Source organism: Podarcis melisellensis (genome assembly GCF_964234715.1).
Source record: "Podarcis melisellensis genome assembly, chromosome: 13".
Taxonomy (NCBI): domain Eukaryota; kingdom Metazoa; phylum Chordata; class Lepidosauria; order Squamata; family Lacertidae; genus Podarcis; species Podarcis melisellensis.
Genome location: NC_138545.1, coordinates 2,439,485 through 2,456,624, shown reverse-complemented (window position 1 = coordinate 2,456,624; position 17,140 = coordinate 2,439,485). Strand labels below are relative to the sequence as shown.

General features: G+C 50.7%; 1 protein-coding gene across 2 annotated transcripts in view; it reads right to left on the bottom strand.

Annotated features, from left to right (window-relative positions):
• Positions 1-3,388: 3,388 nt before the first annotated feature.
• GIGYF1 (GRB10 interacting GYF protein 1) overlaps positions 3,389-17,140 on the bottom strand; it is a 50,340-nt gene continuing 36,588 nt past the window's right edge. For both annotated transcript variants that reach the window (XM_081886734.1, XM_081886735.1), the window contains exons 20-28: positions 15,843-15,925; positions 14,693-14,845; positions 13,505-13,621; positions 13,249-13,404; positions 11,984-12,159; positions 11,721-11,878; positions 10,461-10,624; positions 7,611-7,749; positions 3,389-5,610 (exon numbers count right to left, since the gene is read on the bottom strand). In XM_081886734.1, the coding sequence (XP_081742860.1) occupies positions 5,558-5,610; positions 7,611-7,749; positions 10,461-10,624; positions 11,721-11,878; positions 11,984-12,159; positions 13,249-13,404; positions 13,505-13,621; positions 14,693-14,845; positions 15,843-15,925 (1,199 nt within the window). In that variant the 3' untranslated portion in view covers positions 3,389-5,557. The remainder of the gene's footprint in view (positions 5,611-7,610; positions 7,750-10,460; positions 10,625-11,720; positions 11,879-11,983; positions 12,160-13,248; positions 13,405-13,504; positions 13,622-14,692; positions 14,846-15,842; positions 15,926-17,140) is intronic.

Genomic DNA, 17,140 nt, shown 5'->3' with positions numbered 1-17,140 from the left:
GGGGGAGGTAGATGGGCCTCTAGCCAACCCTTGGCTGATGAGGGCTAGAAGCATGAAAAACAAAAGGAGTCGAGCAGGATCCGCACCCAAGAGTCCAGAGGAGGGTGGGAAGGTTGCAAAGGTCCAGTGCCACCCCGACCGTCCGCCTTCTGCCAACGTAGAAGCAGGCGAGCCCCCTCGCTTGTCTCCCGCCGGCCCCTGTGCCGAGCGGAAACCGCGTGCGGGGGACCCAGGCGTCCGGGGGACCCAGGCGCCCGGGCGACGGCTCTTTTCCGGCTTCGCAGCACCCCCTCCCCAAACCCTCGCGCCGCTCAGAGCTGGCACGAGTTCTAACACCCCTTTGGTTGGCTCAAGAGGCTTTGAGACAAAAAATAATAATGCACACCCACCCACCCACACACACACACACACACTCCCCGATCGAAGCACACCCACCCACAAAAAGAGGTCGCCGCCGCCACCAGAAATCTCGCCCCTCCCCGGAAGCAAGTCAATTTGTACAATTTAAGGCATCGGGGAAAACGCAACAACGGAAAACAACCACCCCGCAAAGCTTTTCGCTAATTTTGGGGAACGGCGAGATTTTGGGACGCCGCGGGAGAGGGAACGGGGAGAGACGCCCTTTTCTGAGATCTTCCCCCAAAATGGCCAAATCGGCAAACCCGGACGCAGAGCATCCCTCGGTCTCTTTCTGTCTCCCCCGTCCCAGCGGCCGTCGCAAAGCTATCCGTTCCCTTCCCCCCCCCCCAACGCACGGGACTCTGCCGTCCCTTCTGGCACCCGGTAAAGCGGAAAAAATTTAAACCAAGTTCCCCCAAAGCAAACACGCATACCAATAAAAGAAGAAAGAAAAAAAACCCAACACGTAACCCTCCCATACTGGCAGCCAGGAGAGTTTGAACCTAGCACTTATTACATTCATAGTCACATTCCAAATGGTTGCCCCCCGCAAGACCAAAATACACACACAAATATATATATATATCAGTTAAAGAAAGGCATTGATGCTGCTGCTACTGCGATTAAGGGAAGTACTTGTGTCTCATAACCATGCAAAAAAACCCAACCAAAACATTGTCTTATGTAGAGCGAAACTGGCATCAGAATTCGGACTCTTTCCTCCGGGGTGGGGTGGGGGCAAAGGCGGAGGAAGAGGAGTCCCACTGTAGTGGCGGCTGTGGGGTTGCGCCCCCCCCCGCCCCAACGCACAACCCCTTTCTACCATCTTCACATTTGGTGGATTTCCTCTCGAAAAACACAGCAACGAAAACTCCACGTAAATTTGGGGTGGGGGGGAAAGAAGGGGTTTGGGGGCCCCCCTCCTAAGCACGTATAGCCCCCCCCCGCCGTCCCAATTAACAGCTGGAATTAAAACCTTTCCCCAGCTTCTTCATGTGCTACAATTCTTTTTTAATCTCCTTATTGCTCGGGGTTTTCAATATATATTTTTTTAAAGAAAAAACACCCATTGATAATACTGGGAGAACGACACACACACAAACACACACACACACACCCTAAGACCAACAGGTGGTTGAAGGTCATTTTCGCACGCCACCCCCCCATAAACTGATAAGGCAAATGTTTGCGCACAAATGCGCGCGCGCGCAAAACAGGTTGTGTGTGTGGGAGAAAATCAAGCATTTATGCAAGAGGTGGGGGGCGAAGGGGGGGACGGCGAATCCACCGATCGCTTTCGCGGACGGGGAACGCATCCCGTTTCACTCACAGTCTCTCGCACTCTTCTCACAGACTGGGGAAAAATAATAATATTATTCTAAAGAGCTGGGCGGGCGTTTCCACCAGTCAAGAGAGGAAGGGGCTGCGTCTCTGTCATTCTACTTTTGAGACCCCCCCACATCCAACAACAACAAAGGACTCCCCCTGGATTACAGGTCAGGGTTGGGGAGTTCTTTTTTTTTTTTGTAAACTTTGCCCGTACCTTGATAAAAAGAAATGCACGAAGGAACAGAAAAGTCTTAGGATTATTTCAGTTCGCAAAACCCCGTCCCGAGGTTTCGGTGCAAAAGGAAGAAAGAAAGGGGGGGGGGAAATATCCCAACAGGACACACACAAAATTATATGGCAGGACGGTGCGGGAAGGGAAAAGACCCCCCCCAACACCCACGCACAAAGCCCCCCGTTTTGCAAGCGAGCGATTGATACGAGGGTCTGACGACGATAACAGCCCTTGATTGGCAAAGGAAGCAGCTTTCCGAAAATACATTCTTGAGGCAGTATCCTTCTCCGCCCCCCCCCGGGCAAAAAATAAATGAGGAGGGGGTGAAATGGTACCAAGTCTTCGGACACGAGAGATGCCGTCTCTGTAGCTCATCGCCCGTTCGGCGGGAGAGACGGACGGGTGCCACTCTCGTTGGAGAGGTGGAGGAATAATGCCAAAGTTGGCCACCTTGGGAACGCCCCCCCCCGAAACACCCACTCCAAAGAGGACGTCTACTCAGGAGGAGGCCTGACCCGCTGTGGGGACCCCCCCCCCCGCCCCACTGCCGCCAAAGGGGGAAACAGCTTTTGGAGTCACAGAAGAGGAGGAAGAGAAGGAGGAGGCCCTCGATTCGTGGCGCCTGGGGTGGGGTCTCCCCTCCTCAACAGATGAATACTGACCAGAAGGTAAAAGCGAGTGGGGCAGAGGCACCCGGGGGGGTGTCCGATCCCCCCTCCACCCTGAAAAAACGAGCAGCCTTCTTCCATCCTACTTTGAGAGGGAGAGAGAGAGAGGCGGAGAGGGTGGACCGGAGCTCTCCAAACCATCGCCTCGTCCTCCTGCCTTGTAACACAGGAACCATTAAAAAACATCACAGTATTTTAAGGGGGGGGGGGCTTATCAAAACGACACACACAATCGATCCTTCCGAGTTTGTGGCCTTACGCAAACGTTCACATAAAATACGGAAGATTGAAAACAAAAAAACGACGATGGGCCTTCCGGCGTTTTGGTCATGAGTGTGGGATTGTTTCCCGAAGGGGGGTGGGTGCGTATTTTTTGTCGCTTGCGTTGCGGCTCGAAGGCTGCGTTCGTTTAAAGGATTCCCCCCCCCTTTCTACACACACACACACACCCTGCCTTAAAAAAAACGCACAACACCACAGAGAGGAGGAAAGGCCAATGGCACCAGTGCCTCCGAGACCTTGGCGCGACCGAGCGAGAGGCACCCTTGGGAAAGGGGCGTTCGCAACAATAAGCCCCCCCCCCAAATAAAAAATAAAAAGAGCAGGTGGGCTTTTGCAACGACACACACACGTTTACCAGCGAGGTGTGGAAGATGATGAGGGTCTCCCTGCGGCCTCAACCTGTGAGTCTCCATGAGAGGGAGGTTATAAAGAGAGGTTGGGTGGGGGGCTTAAGAAGGGGGTGGAGCAGTGAAATTGGTTTCCTATGACCCCCGGTCGCCCCCCGCCACTTCTCGGGGTTCTGACTTCCAAGTAGTACCTTGTGTGCACCCAGCGACACCCCCCCACCCGCGTGGGAAGGATTGTAAACAGAACAAAAAATTAAGTTCCTTGCGAGCTCACGCGCACGCCAACGAAAATCTCTGTTCAAGCATTATATATATATATATAGATATAAAAGGTTATCATCTGTAAATATACTATATATATATATATATACACAAGCACAACCACAGCTACATATGCACAGGAAAAGCACACCCCAACTGTCAGCTCCCTAAATCGGGGTGCAATTGTGTGTGGAAGGGGGGGGGAAGAGTTTAGTCTTAAAAACGCCGGTTCTCCCGAGAGTGGGAGACCGCGAGTAAGACATTGGCGGTCGCTTCCTTGTTTTAAAGTGAGATTTTAAGAAGGAAGCACATCCGCCCCCCTTTAAAAACAGCGCTTTGTTGCTCTTGAAACACCATCTTGTAACAGGCAGCTTTTGGGGTTTGGGGGGGGGGGGAAGAAGAAACGTGGTTCTGCAGCTTCGAAATTGTCGGCCGAGGATGCAATACATTCAATTCTGCTCTGAGTGCACCAGGGAGATAGTTCCTGACGTCGGAAAATTAACTCAGGTCTTTTTCTCCTCGAAACAACAAAAGGGGGGGGGGGGGAGACAACACTTTCAATAACGATTTGATTCTCAACTGTGTACACGTAAAAAAAAAGGAAGAAATCGGGGTGGGATAGGAGGGGAGGTTAAAAAAAACAACGCACTCAAACGCACAAAAACCCCAGAAGACTCACATTCTCCCTTCGGAGTTTTTCCCTTCCTCTCCTTATATCTCAGAATGGGGAAAAAGAAAGTGCGTCTCATGCAGACATGCAAAACAGTCGCCGGAGGGGAAACACGTCGCCTTCTGTAGCACGCAGGAAAGAAAAGGTTTGTACGGTAATTCGCAGGTGGGGAGATTTGAAAAAAGGCGGCTTTTGGGATGGAGAAAAGGGAGGCTCTTCGCTTTGCGGGATTTCCTTGGATGAAGCCAGAAGGTTTCGTCCGGAGCCGACGGGAATTCTTGGGGCCGGGTTTGCAGAGCAAAAGCAGCTTCTGGTACGAGCAAACCCGCTTCGACGTTAGTGTAAAATTACTCTTTTTGCAAAGTTCTCTCTTTTTTTTTCCCTCCTCCTTTTTTCCCTTTGATTATATATAAAAAAAAAAATCCACAAAAAAACACAGATAGAATTGTAATGTCCAGAGGGTGGGAAGGGGGGGGAAAGGGTAGGCATTTGTGCAATTTTCGTTTTTTTAAAAAAATGACGACAAGAACAACAACAGAAGAAAAAAGTCTTATAAAAAATGGCCTCTTCGTAAGAGAAAATATATATACTGTGCGGGGCAAGTCTGAACAGTATTTACACAAATGTATATATTTATATTTATATATATATATATAGTTATCCAAACAATGGTAAAAAAAAAACACAGTTCCTTTTTTTTTCTAAGTGCATTTCTTCAAGTTTTTCTTTTTTTTGTCTTATAAATCTTTTTTATATCAAGCCTTTTGTGAAATTGCCATTCACGATTTTTTTGTTTTCTGAAAACTTATCCCCGTGTGAAAAATAAGTGTTTTCTTCTCAAAGATAAAAATTTTTGTAGGTTTTTTTTAACGATTTTCTTTATATATATGTATATAGAAAAAAAAAACATCTTCTGCGATTGCAAAAAAAAAATTCTTTTTTTCCTTTTTTTTTCCTTTTTCCTTTTTAACAAGTCGCTGTAAAAAAAAGTTCTTTTTTCTTTTCTTAGATAAAGTGCATCGGCATTAAAAAAAAAAAGGTTTTGTTCGTTAAGGTGCTTGTTTTTGTTTTTGTTTTTTTTTCTCGTAAGGAAAGAAGTGCTCAACAACCTCCTCCTGGCCGGTGTCTAACTGACCGTTGCCGCCACTGACCGCTCCCTCCCCCCGACTTCCGACCTCCGGTCCAGGAGGCGAAGGGGGGGTGATGATTGGAATGGGGGCACCTGGCCGCCTCTCTTGCAGTGCACATTCAGCCGAGACTGAAATTGGTTAGATCAAGGCAGCAGCGGCAGAGATAGAGAGAGAGAGAGAGAGAGAAGAGATATAGACACAGAGAGATGAAAACGAAGAGATATTCCTATTGCTGTGAGTCAGTAGTCCTCCACCGTTTCCAGCTCGCTCGAGGAGCCGTGAAGAGCGTAACCTGGAAGGGGAAGACACGGCCCGTCAAGCAGGAGGACAGCGCCCCCCCCCCAAATCTATCTGACCCATCCTTTCCCCCCCCCCAACCACTCCCTCTCCTTTCCGTCCTGGAAACCCTAGCAGTGGTTCTCAACCTTTCTGGGGCCATGCCCCACCTAAGCATCTCTAAAAATCCTGATGCCCCCTGTGACATATACAGTGGTACCTCGGGTTAAGTACTTAATTCGTTCCGGAGGTCCGTTCTTAACCCGAAACTGTTCTTAACCTGAAGCACCACTTTAGCTAATGGGGCCTCCTGCTGCCGCCGCACCGCTGGAGCACGATTTCTGTTCTCATCCTGAAGCAAAGTTCTTAACCTGAAGCACTATTTCTGGGTTAGCGGAGTCTGTAACCTGAAGTGTATGTAACCCAAGGTACCACTGTACCATATTTTTCCATGTGTAAGATGCCCCCATATGTAAGACGACCCCTATTCTTTGAGCCCAGAATGAAGAAATAAATAATTGCGGGTTGCGATTCGGCGCTTCTGCGCATGCGCGACTGCCGAAACCCGGAAGTAAGCCGTTCTGGTACTTCCGGTTTTAGGCAGTCCGCAAACTGAAAAAAACGCACCTGAAGAGGCTGTAACCCGAGGTATGAATGTATAGTCTCATGCGCGGGGAAATACAGCAATTCTTCTTATTCAAAAAGTGAACTCCTATTCACGTGGAGGAAGCCTAAAAGACCATCAACGTGGCCTAAACTAGGGTTACCGGACGTCCCCGGATTTGCAAATCTGTCCCCGGGCAAACCCCAGCCCCGGATTTGCAAATCTGTCCCCAGGAAATGTGGCAGCGGCAGCCTCAGCAGCCTGGAGCCAGCCTGGTAGCGCAGTTGGCTCTCGCTGGCTTCAGGAGCTGCTCGCTGCCATGGCGCCCGCCATTTCTCCTGAGCCACAGCAGAGAGCAGCTCCTGAAGCCAGCCAGAGCCAACTGCGCTACCAGGCTGGCACCTCCTGGGCAATAGCCACCGGCCCGTGACTCCAGAGCCTTCCCTGATCTGTCAAAACAAAGAGGGCAGGAGATCGGGGAAGGCTCGGGAGTCCCAGGCGTGCGGCGTGCCATTGTCCAGTTTTTTGAAAAACCTGCGGATTTATGTTTTACAGGGTGCGAAAGAAGGGCTTTGCACCTTTATACAATATGCATGTGTGCTTGGCCCAAGGGTCTTTTGCCTCACCATCCCCACTACAGTGGTGACAGACGCTTCAGGTTACAGACTCCGCTAACCCAGAAATAGTGCTTCAGGTTAAGAACTTGGCTTCAGATGAGAACAGAAATCATGCTCCGGCGGCACAGTAGCAGCAAGAGGCCCCATTAGCTAAAGTGGGGCTTCAGGTTAAGAACAGTTTCAGGTTAAGAACGGACCTTTGGAACGAATTAAGTACTTAACCCGAGGTACCACTGTACTGACTCCCTGTTGCTACTCAGCTTCAAAAAAAAAAGTGTCCATGGATTCATTGAAAAAAATCTGGTAACCATAGTCTAAACAAGCTTCCAAATTGCCCCCCCTAAAAATCAAATCGGCCCCCCCCCATGGAGTGTGTGTCCCACGTTGGAAACCACAGCCCTACAGGAATTAAGGCAACAGAACTGGAGCAAACAAGGGACTCCAGACAAAAATGGGTTAAGGACCCTGGGGTGGGAGTTTTAGGGACCCTCCCTTGGGGTGGGGGTTTGGAGGGAGAAGGGGGTTCCCACCATAGCTGTCTACCTTCCCTTTTTTGCCGGGGAAATCCCCTTATTCCAGCGCCGTTGCCCACTGCTACCCCGGATTGTTAGATATCCCGTAGACTGTCCCCGGGACAGGTGAGGCTGCTGATCCCTTATTTTCAAATCTGAAAGTTGACAGCTATGGTCCCCACTACCTGGCTCCCGTTCCCGTACCCCACAGGAGCCCCGGTCCCAGCCCCCCTTTCCCTCCACCCCGGGAGGCCCAGGGCTCGCCCCCCGCCAGGCCTCTCACCCAGGATGCTGGGGTCCGCGTGAAGCATCATCGGGCGCCTCTTGATCTTGGCGGCTTGGCTGTTCTCGAAGGAGGGGGCCTTGGGGCTGTGGTTGGACTGGAAGAGAGACTGCAGACTGCTGGAGGACAGCCAGGCTTCCTGCGAGGAACACAAAATAAATAATAATAATAATAATAATAATAATAATAATAATAATAATAATAATAATAATAATACAGTGGTGCCTCGCGAGACGAAATTAATCCGTTCTGCGAGTTTCTTCGTCTTGCGGTTTTTCGTCTTGCGAAGCACGGCTATTAGCGGCTTAGCGGCTTTAAGAAAAAGGAAACAAACTCGCAAGAACTCGCAAGACGTTTCGTCTTGCGAAGCAAGCCCATAGGGAAATTCGTCTTGCGGAACGACTCAAAAACCGGAAAACTCTTTCGTCTTGCGCGTTTTTCGTCTTGCGAGGCTTCGTCTTGCGGGGCACCACTGTAATAATTTATTTATACCCCACCCATTTGGCTGAGTTTCCCCAGACACTCTGGGCGGCTTCCAACAAAACACTAAAAGACAATAATGCATCAAACATTAAAAGCTTCCCTAAAGAGGGCTGCCTTCAGATGTCTTCTAAAAGTCAGATCGTTGTTTATTTTCTAGATATCTGGTGGGAGGGTGTTCCACAGGACGGGCGCCACCACCGAGAAGGCCCTCTGCCTGGTTCCCTGTAACTTGGCTTCTCGCAATGAGGGAACTGCCAGAAGGCCCTCGGAGCTGGACCTCAGTGTCCGGGTAGACTGATGGGGGTGGAGACGCTCCTTCAGGTATACAAAAGGGCATGGCTTGAAGGGAGACAAAACGCCCAGGGCGCAAAGCCAGGCCTTTGGCTGATTTAACACTCCGGGTCCTTTTAACGGCGGTCGTAGGAGGGGCTTTTGTTTTCGCTTCTGTTTTTATTGTGCATTTTGTGTTCTTACGGTGATCTTCGGGTGAAGGAGTGAGGAGTAACTGACAGGCTTCAGTGCAGGCAGGCGAGAGCCAGACCACTGGGACACCCTATCAGCCGAGCTGGCAGCCAAAGACTTTTAAAATATATGTATGTGTATATATATATATATATATATATATATATATATATATATATATATATATATATATATGTATATGTGTGTGTGTGTGTGTGTATAAATAAAATAAATTGAGGGACGTGGGTGGCGCTGTGGGTTAAACTACAGAGCCTAGGACTTTCTGATCAGAAGGTTGGCGGTTCAAATCCCCACGGCGGGATGCGCTCCCGTTGCTCGGTCCCTGCTCCTGCCAACCTAGCAGTTCGAAAGCACATCAAAGTGCAAGTAGATAAATAGGCACAGCTCCAGCAGGAAGGTAAATGGCGTTTCCGTGCGCTGCTCTGGTTCGCCAGAAGCGGCTTAATCCTGCTGGCCACATAACCGGGAAGCTGTACGTCGGCCAATAAAGCGAGATGAGCGCCGCAACCCCAGAGTCGGCCACGACTAGACCTCTAATGGTCAGGGGTCCCTTTACCTTTACTATATAAAATTGAGTACTTGATGAGGCTCACTTCCTTTTGCTCCTCACAAGGGCTACTGGACACACCCTCTTTTTCAGGATTAAAATATCTGTCTGGGAGGATTTTTAAAATCTGGCAAAATGTCCGGGTTTTTCTGTTTGGTTTTTTTGTCTACAGTAACCCAAGAAAATTTTGCTAGTGACTCAGATCTAAGGCGCCCAGCTAAGCTAGTCTGTAGCAGAGAATCACAACAGAGCAGCATCTTAAACTCCCTACCTACTGTATAAATCCCTTCTCTTGTGGCTGAACTGAAAGGACTCTGGCTCAGCTACAAGATCTTGGAGGAGGAGGAGCCTGGGAGGGCGAGAGTTAACATGCCCCACCCTTAAGGAGAGCCCAGACATACGTTAACCAGTTTAATAAATTGTTCTGTACGCGCTGATGCGAGCCCAAATACTTTCAAGTGGCAAGTGAGGGGGCAATATGTATTATTATTATTTTGTTGTTGACAGTTAAGAATGTTGCTACTAGCAATATATCAGAGATTCTATATCCTATATACCGTATTTTCCGCTCCATAAGACGCACCTAGTTTTTAGAGGAAAACAAGAAAAAAAATATTCTGAACGAAACAGTGGATGTATGATTTTTGTGGTTCATGCTGTGGCCACAGAGATGTGATCTGATGGTGATTTTGGGGTGACCCAATGCAAAAATCCTGAGGATCCATGTGGATCCGTGCTTTGTAACCACATTTTTGCACCATTGCGGCCCCAGGAAACAGTGGATGCGTGGTTTCTTTTGCTGCAGGCTGTAGCCATGGACATGCTATGTGATCTGATGGTGAATTTGGGGTGAACCAATGCAAAAATCCTGAGGATCCATGGGCTTTTACCTCCCCCCTCCCAGGCAGCCTCCTTTATCTCTAGTGCCCCTTATCTCTCTCCCCGATCAGCGGCTTTGTTTCAACACCCACTTCCCTCTTTCAATAAAAGAAGCATGATCTGCTTTTTGCCCCGGGCAATTCGGCTCCAGGGACCACACATTCGCTCCATAAGACGCACAGACTTTCCCCTTACTTTTTAGGAAGAAAAAAGTGCATCTTATGGAGCGAAAAATACGGTATTTAAAACGAGTGTCGGCGGTGATCTGCAGTTAAGCAGAAGTCGGCAAATTCGTCCAGTTTTTTGCTCTTCAAAATATGGCAACCGTACCAAACCTTGCTGTTTTTTTGGGAAGCTGCCTGTTCTCAAGTCAAACGTGACCCTTGCCCTCTTCTGCTTATGTTGACAGCTGGGGGTGGGAGATTGATGGCCGGTCCCCGCAACGGAGCGCGGCTCACCTGCTGCTGCTGGCGCTGCTGGCTGGCTCTCTGCTTGGCACGGCGCTCCAGGAACTGCTTCGCGAACTCTTTGGCTTCCACCGTGTCTCCCAGGTAGGAGCGGATGCAGTCGTGGACGTCGTAGGGGGACTCCACCTCCTTCAGGAAGGCCACCACAGTGGGGACTGGGTTGGGGTGGTGTTTTGGGGGTTGGGGGGGGGGGAGAGAGCATGGCGGAAGAGAGAAGAGGAGAAACAGGATATTGCCACATCCTATCGCAGGGGAAAGGGGGAGGCGGGGAAGGGATTCCCATCCTTCCCTACAAAGATGCGTGGGAAGAGGGGGAGAAAATATCAACCCTCCCTCCCAGCTGCAAATGATAGAACACAGCAAGGCCTCTCTCTGGGACAGGATGGGTGGAACAAGTGGGGAAAGCCTTGGCTTTTTATTTCTATGCGTTTTTCTATGCACAGTGGACGCTCCGGTTGTGATCCATGCAGGATGCGCGTTCGCAACCTGCTGCATTCGCAACCTGCGTCTGCACATGCCGGGTTGTGATTTGGCGCTTCTGCGCATGCGCGACTGCCGAAACCTGGAAGTAACCCGTACTTCCGGGTTTCGGCAGTCCGTAACCCAAAAAAACCACAACCTGAAGCGGCTGTGGCCTGAAGACTATATACATGCAGCCTTTGGGGGACGACTGCTTTTTAAAACATGCTTTATTTGTTCCCGTTCATTACAGGTGACTCCCCGTTTACGCAAAATGGGCATAAATTTTTTTGGGGGGGAGCCCGCCTAACAGTGCTTCCAACTCATGAGGAGGCCTTCCCTGGAGCCTGAAGAGGAGGCCCCCCCCTTGGGCTCCAGGGAGGGTCTCCTCGCGAGGCACAGGTGTAACACGGCTTTGCTTAGGCTGCTCGGGTCTCTCCCTCCAAATTTCCATTTTTTGGGGGGGGGATGCCTGTATTCACAACCTGCCTCCACCCTCTTCCATGCGCGAAGCAAGGATCCATGCAGGTGCTGTTAAAACCGCCCCCTCCCGCCCCTAACCGTGCTGCTAAAATCTGGCACCAAAGCTTTTCCGTGGAGCTGGAGGGGACACCGGGAGGTCATCTATCCCAACCCCGGCCGAGGTCCGGGGTTTTCTCGACCGCCTGCCTCTGGGCCTGCGCTACCCTCCTTCCGATCCACCCCGGGGCAGCCTGGGGGGGGAGGAGGGCCCTGTCCTGCTGTCCCTCCTCTTCCTCTTCTCCCCCCTCCCCCTCCCGCCTCCCCCCATACCATCAAGGTTGCTGGAGGCATTGAGGGCATGGAGCATTTGCTCACACCACTGCGTGAAACCGTCCTGCGGCTTGTGGATTCCCTGAAGCAGCTTCAGCAGCTTCTCCTCCTCATCCGTCTTCTTCCGGCTCTGACGACAGGAGGCGTTGTACGTGTCCCTGGAAGGGAAGGAGACCAGGATGTGTGTGTGTGAGAGAGAGAGAGGTCGGATCCTGCCCCTCTCCCCTGGCCAAGCCCCACCGCCCGTCCGCCCCGCTGCTCACCCCAGGGACGGGCTGCTGCGGCTGTTCTTCAAGCCCAGGCTCCGGGCGAGGGGGCCGGCGTTCTTCATGCTCTCCTCCCAGAGGCTGATGGAGCTGTTCTTCTCGTGGGCCCCCCACAGCGGGCTCGAGTCAGCCCCCCACTGAGACGGGAGGCTGGTCAGACTGTGGCCGCCGTGCTATGGGAGGAAAGGGAGAAGCTTGAACCTGTTTGCAGAAGCCCAAACCCTCCAGAGCTGCTGATGCAGTAATAATAATAATAATAATAATAATAATAATAATAAATTACTTATAGAATTTATTATTTATATGCTGCCCATCTGGGTGGGCAGCCTCCAACAGATATATTAAAATACAGTGGTCTGTTAAACATTAATAGCTTCCCTAAACAGGGCTGCCTTCAGATGTCTTCTAAAAGTCTGGTAGTTGCTTTTCTCTTTCACATCTGGTGGGAGGGCGTTCCGCAGGACAGGTGCCACCACCGAGAAGGCCCTCTGCCTGGTTCCCTGTAACTTGGCTTCACGCAGTGAGGGAACTGCCAGAAGGCCCTTGGAGCTAGACCTCAGTGTCCAGGTAGAATGATAGGGGTGGAGACACCCCTTCAGGTATACTGGGCCTTTGAGGCCGTTTAGGGCTTTCAAGGTCAGCACCAACCCTTTGAATTGTGCTCAGAACCGTCCTGGGAGCCAGTGTAGGTCTTTCAAGACTGGTGTTATGTGGTCTCCCAGTCACCAGTCTAGCTGCCACATTCTAGATTAGTTGTAGTTTCCAGGTCACCTTCAAAGGTAGCCCCACGTAGAGCGCATGGCAGTAGTCCAAGCGGGAGATAACCAGAGCATGCACCACTCTGGCCAGACAGTCCACAGGCAGCTAGGGTCTCATCCTGCGTACCAGATGGAGCTGGTAGACCGCTGCCCCGGACACAGAATTGACCTGCGCCTCCATGGACAGCTGTGAGTCCAAAATGACTCCCAGGCTGCGCACCTGGTTCTTCAAGGGCACAGTTGCCCCATTCAGGACCAGGGAGTCCCCGACACCTGCCCGCCTCCTGCCCCCCAAAAACAGGGGCAGGGTGCAAATTTATTATTATTCTTATTCCTTTAGAATGTTGTGTTATTTTACTGCTGTTAGCTATTCTGAGCCTGGCTTCGGCTGGGGAGGGCAGGATATAAATATAATTTTATTATTATTATTATTATTTCTTCCTTCGCCTGGCTGGGTCCTCTCAAGCTGCCCCCCGGGGGGGGAGCGGGGGGGGGCTGACTCACGGCTCTCTGCTGAGCCCTCTGCTGCTGTTTCTGCATGTGCCTCTCGGTCTCTTGCTGCAGCTCCAGCAGGGCCTTCATGGAGACGTTCTGCTTGGTCCACAGCGGGTGAGAGTTCTGCTGCTGCTGGATCAGCTTCAGGAGCTCCTGGTGGCGGCACTGGGGAGGGGGAGAGGCGTCCAGAAGGGAGGGTGAGAAGTGAGCCCAGCAATCCAGGAGGGCCACCGCACCCCAAAACCCGCACCAGAGCAGGACTCACCTCTTCCCGCAAGGCCCGCACGTCCCCCAGCTTCTGGATGTCCGAGATGCTGAAGCTGTTCTGGGTGGAGGAAGAGCTGTTCACGGACTGCTGGCCCCACGATGAGGAAGAGGGTAGCTGGAGGCAGAGGAGAGAGGGAATTAACTCCACACGAAAGCTTAGAAACAAACTAGGATTAGATACCCTACTATCCTAAGCCCTGAACATTGATAGCTACCTATACAGTACTTTCCGCCAGAGAACTACAAGTGAAAAACTTGAAACTCAAAGGACTTGACGGTGTCCCATATCGACCTAGAGGAGCCTGTCCTACAATCGATACCCCCTGTTCCACCCAACCCCAACTAGCAAAATATCAGCCTATATACCGCCGTCGACAGTCTATCCTATGAAGGCCAAATAGTAGACACAACAGCCCAACGCTAATACGTCAGGCTTTATTGGCTGAGGAAGCTGGCGTACTCTGGGGTTGCGGCGCTCATCTCGCTTTACTGGCCGAGGGAGCCGGCGTACAGCTTCTGGGTCATGTGGCCAGCAGGACTAAGGCGCTTCTGGCGAACCAGAGCAGCACACGGAAACGCCGTTTACCTTCCCGCCACAGCAGTACCTATTTATCTACTTGCACTGGTGTGCTTTCGAATTGCTAGGTTGTCAGGAGCTGGGACTGAGCAACGGGAGCTCACACCGTCATTGCGGGGATTCGAACCGCCGACCTTCTGATCAGCAAGTCCTAGGCTCTGTGGTTTAACCCCAGCGCCACCCGCATCCCATAATTTTTTTTCCTATACATGTTGGAAATTGTATTATATTAAGCCCTGTAATGTGACGTTTACCATAATTTTTTTTTGTATACGTGTTGGAAATTATAGTATAGTAAGTCCTGCATTGCAATATGATGTTTACCAACGTAATATAAGAATGTTAACAAATAAATAAAATGCAAATTAATAAAAGATGAATTTTTCCCCAAAAGCCACCCAAAGGCCCCCACTTTCTCCCAAACAGTACCCCCACCCAGGCCAAGTCCCAGAGCCTTCAGAAAGGGGGGGGAGAGGAAGGAAGCCGCTGAACACCCACAGGACAAGAGCTCCCGTGGACCCACACGCTCGCAAGGGGTCCGAGCTGGAGGAAGAGGGGGGGTGCCGCCTGGGCCGGGGAAGAAGGAGAGCTATCGGGCTGGAGCCCCACCTGTGCATGGGAGGCCGTGCTGGCGCTGGCTGCCCTTGCCTGCTTGCGCCGGAACACTTCCTCCTCCTCGCGGCGCTTCTGTTCTTCCTGGCGCCGCTTCCGCTCATCCTCGTCCCTCTTAGCCCTGAGTTCGGCGCCTCTCCGCTCTTGTAGCTGCGGGGTGGGAAGGGGATTGGACAAGCCGGTTAGGGTGCGAGGGGCCGCCTTGAACAGAACCAGGTGGCCGGGGGTCCCATCGAGCGCAGCGCCACCTTCCCAGAGTCGCCCCAGGGTTTCAGGCGGGGAAGTCTGTCTGAATGTGACCTGACCACAGTGATCCATGCGACGGTCGCCTCCAGGCTGGACTACTGTAATTCGCTCTATGCGGGGCTGCCCTTGAAGCCGTCCCACAAACTCCAGCGGGTGCAGAATGCTGCAGCGAGGCTCCTCACGAGGTCTCTGCCATGGGAGCATATTCACCCAGTGCTTTTCCAGCTGCACTGGCTCCCAGTGCAGTACAGGGTCAGGTTCAAGGTGCTGGTCTTGACCTTTAAAGCCCTTCACGGCCTAGGACCCTCGTACCTACGGGACCGCCTCTCCCGGTATGCCCCACGGAGAGCTTCGAGGTCCATAAATAGCAGCACCCTAGTGGTCCCGGGCCCTAAGGAAGTCAGATTAGCCTCAACCAGAGCCAGGGCCTTTTCAACACTGGCCCCGACTTGGTGGAACGCTCTGCCTCATGAGACCAGGGCCCTGCAGGATCTGATTTCTTTCCGCAGGGCCTGTAAGACAGAGTTGTTCCGCCTGGCCTTTGGCTTGGAGCCAATTTGATTCCCTCCACCTTTTTCTTTTTCCTTTTTCCTTTCTCCTCCTGTGATGAGGCTGCATTGTAATATTTTAATGTTTCAACATTTTAATGTTGTATTTTAATCTTGTTTTTAAGTTGTATTCATTCAACTTGTTTTTATTATTGCTTGTTAGCCACCTTGGCTGGGGAGGGCGGGGTATAAATAAAAATTATTATTATTAATATTATTAAGGTGTCGTTGGGGATAGGTCCGGGGCACCTTCCAAGGGCAAGGCAGATTCCCCGCCACAGAGCCTAAGTTGCAGGAAGGCCCCAATTCAACCACACACACACCCCAGCCCCGCAATGCAACGCGCAACTCACTTTATGTTGCAGTTGAAGTTGTTCTAAGATTGGACCCTGAGTTGAAGAATTAATTGGAATATCCCATAAGCTGGCCTCACCGCCTGGAAAGAGAAAAGAGGGGATTTGAGGCCGTGGGTGGGGAGAAGAGAAGAGGCATTAGCCATATGAAAATCAGGAGTTTGATCCCCTCGTGTCCAGTGCCCCCCAACCCTATAAAAAGCATTGTTCAGAACAGTGGTTTGCCCGATCCCAGAAGGTAAAATTCAAAACAGTGGCGATTAATTGCACCTTTACTCAAATCCAATTGAAGCCACTTCGTTTAATGAATTCAACTGGTGTTATTTGACGAGCCTGATCCACTGATACCAGTTTTTTTGGCGTCTGGTGGTCATTTAAACCCCCCAAACTGGCTCTTGGCACATACACCCCAATCCCAGGTTACCCCATTGCCAACTCTGGGAGCCAGGGGTGTAAAGTCAAGCTTAGGCCTGCCGCTCTGCTTACACTTCTACCAGCACTCGCGTTTTTCTCCCAGTGGACTTTTGAATGTATTTTGATAAAAGTTTCGCAACCGCTGAACTTTAATCTGTGAGCTACGGGGAAATGGAAGACCCACCCACGCCAAGGGTGATTCTGGTTCTACGGACGGGAAAAGAAAGGTGATGGTTGAACAAATGTTGCTCAAAACCACACACACACACACACACACACGCCCTTGACCGAGGCACGTGTAGCTGCTGTTTCGCTCGTGTGCGAGAGACCAACATTAAAACTCCCCAACCCTAATTCTCAAGGAAGAGCCCTGTGAGATCCAGACGCCTGAGCCTCGCTTTTTGAATGTTTGCTGCGAGCCGGCTTGGAAGATAAGGAAGTTATCCTGTTTTATTCTCTTTTTTTTACTTTCACAAAATCTATACACCACTTTCTTTCTTTTTTAAGGAGGGGGGGAAAACTCCGGAGAGGTTTACAATAAAGCAACAGGTAAGAAAAAAATAACAGCAACCTGGGACTTTTAAAAATTTAAAGTAACAAGAAGCTTGAAGAGATAAAATCGGAAATATGGAACTATTGTGAGAGGCAGGGCGGAGATTCGGAGTTGCTTTGACCTTCAGATCGTGGGAAGTCGTAAAATTAGAATTAAATTCCGAAGGCAACTGGATTTTTTTTTTAATGGATTATGATTTGATACGTTAATCGCATGTTTTTATTGGAAAATTAATAAACGCTCTAATAAAATAAAAATTTAAAGCAACAACAGATTAAAACTTTCTTCCGTTTTCTAAATATCTCCAGCAGTGCCAATTCCACTGACCCAA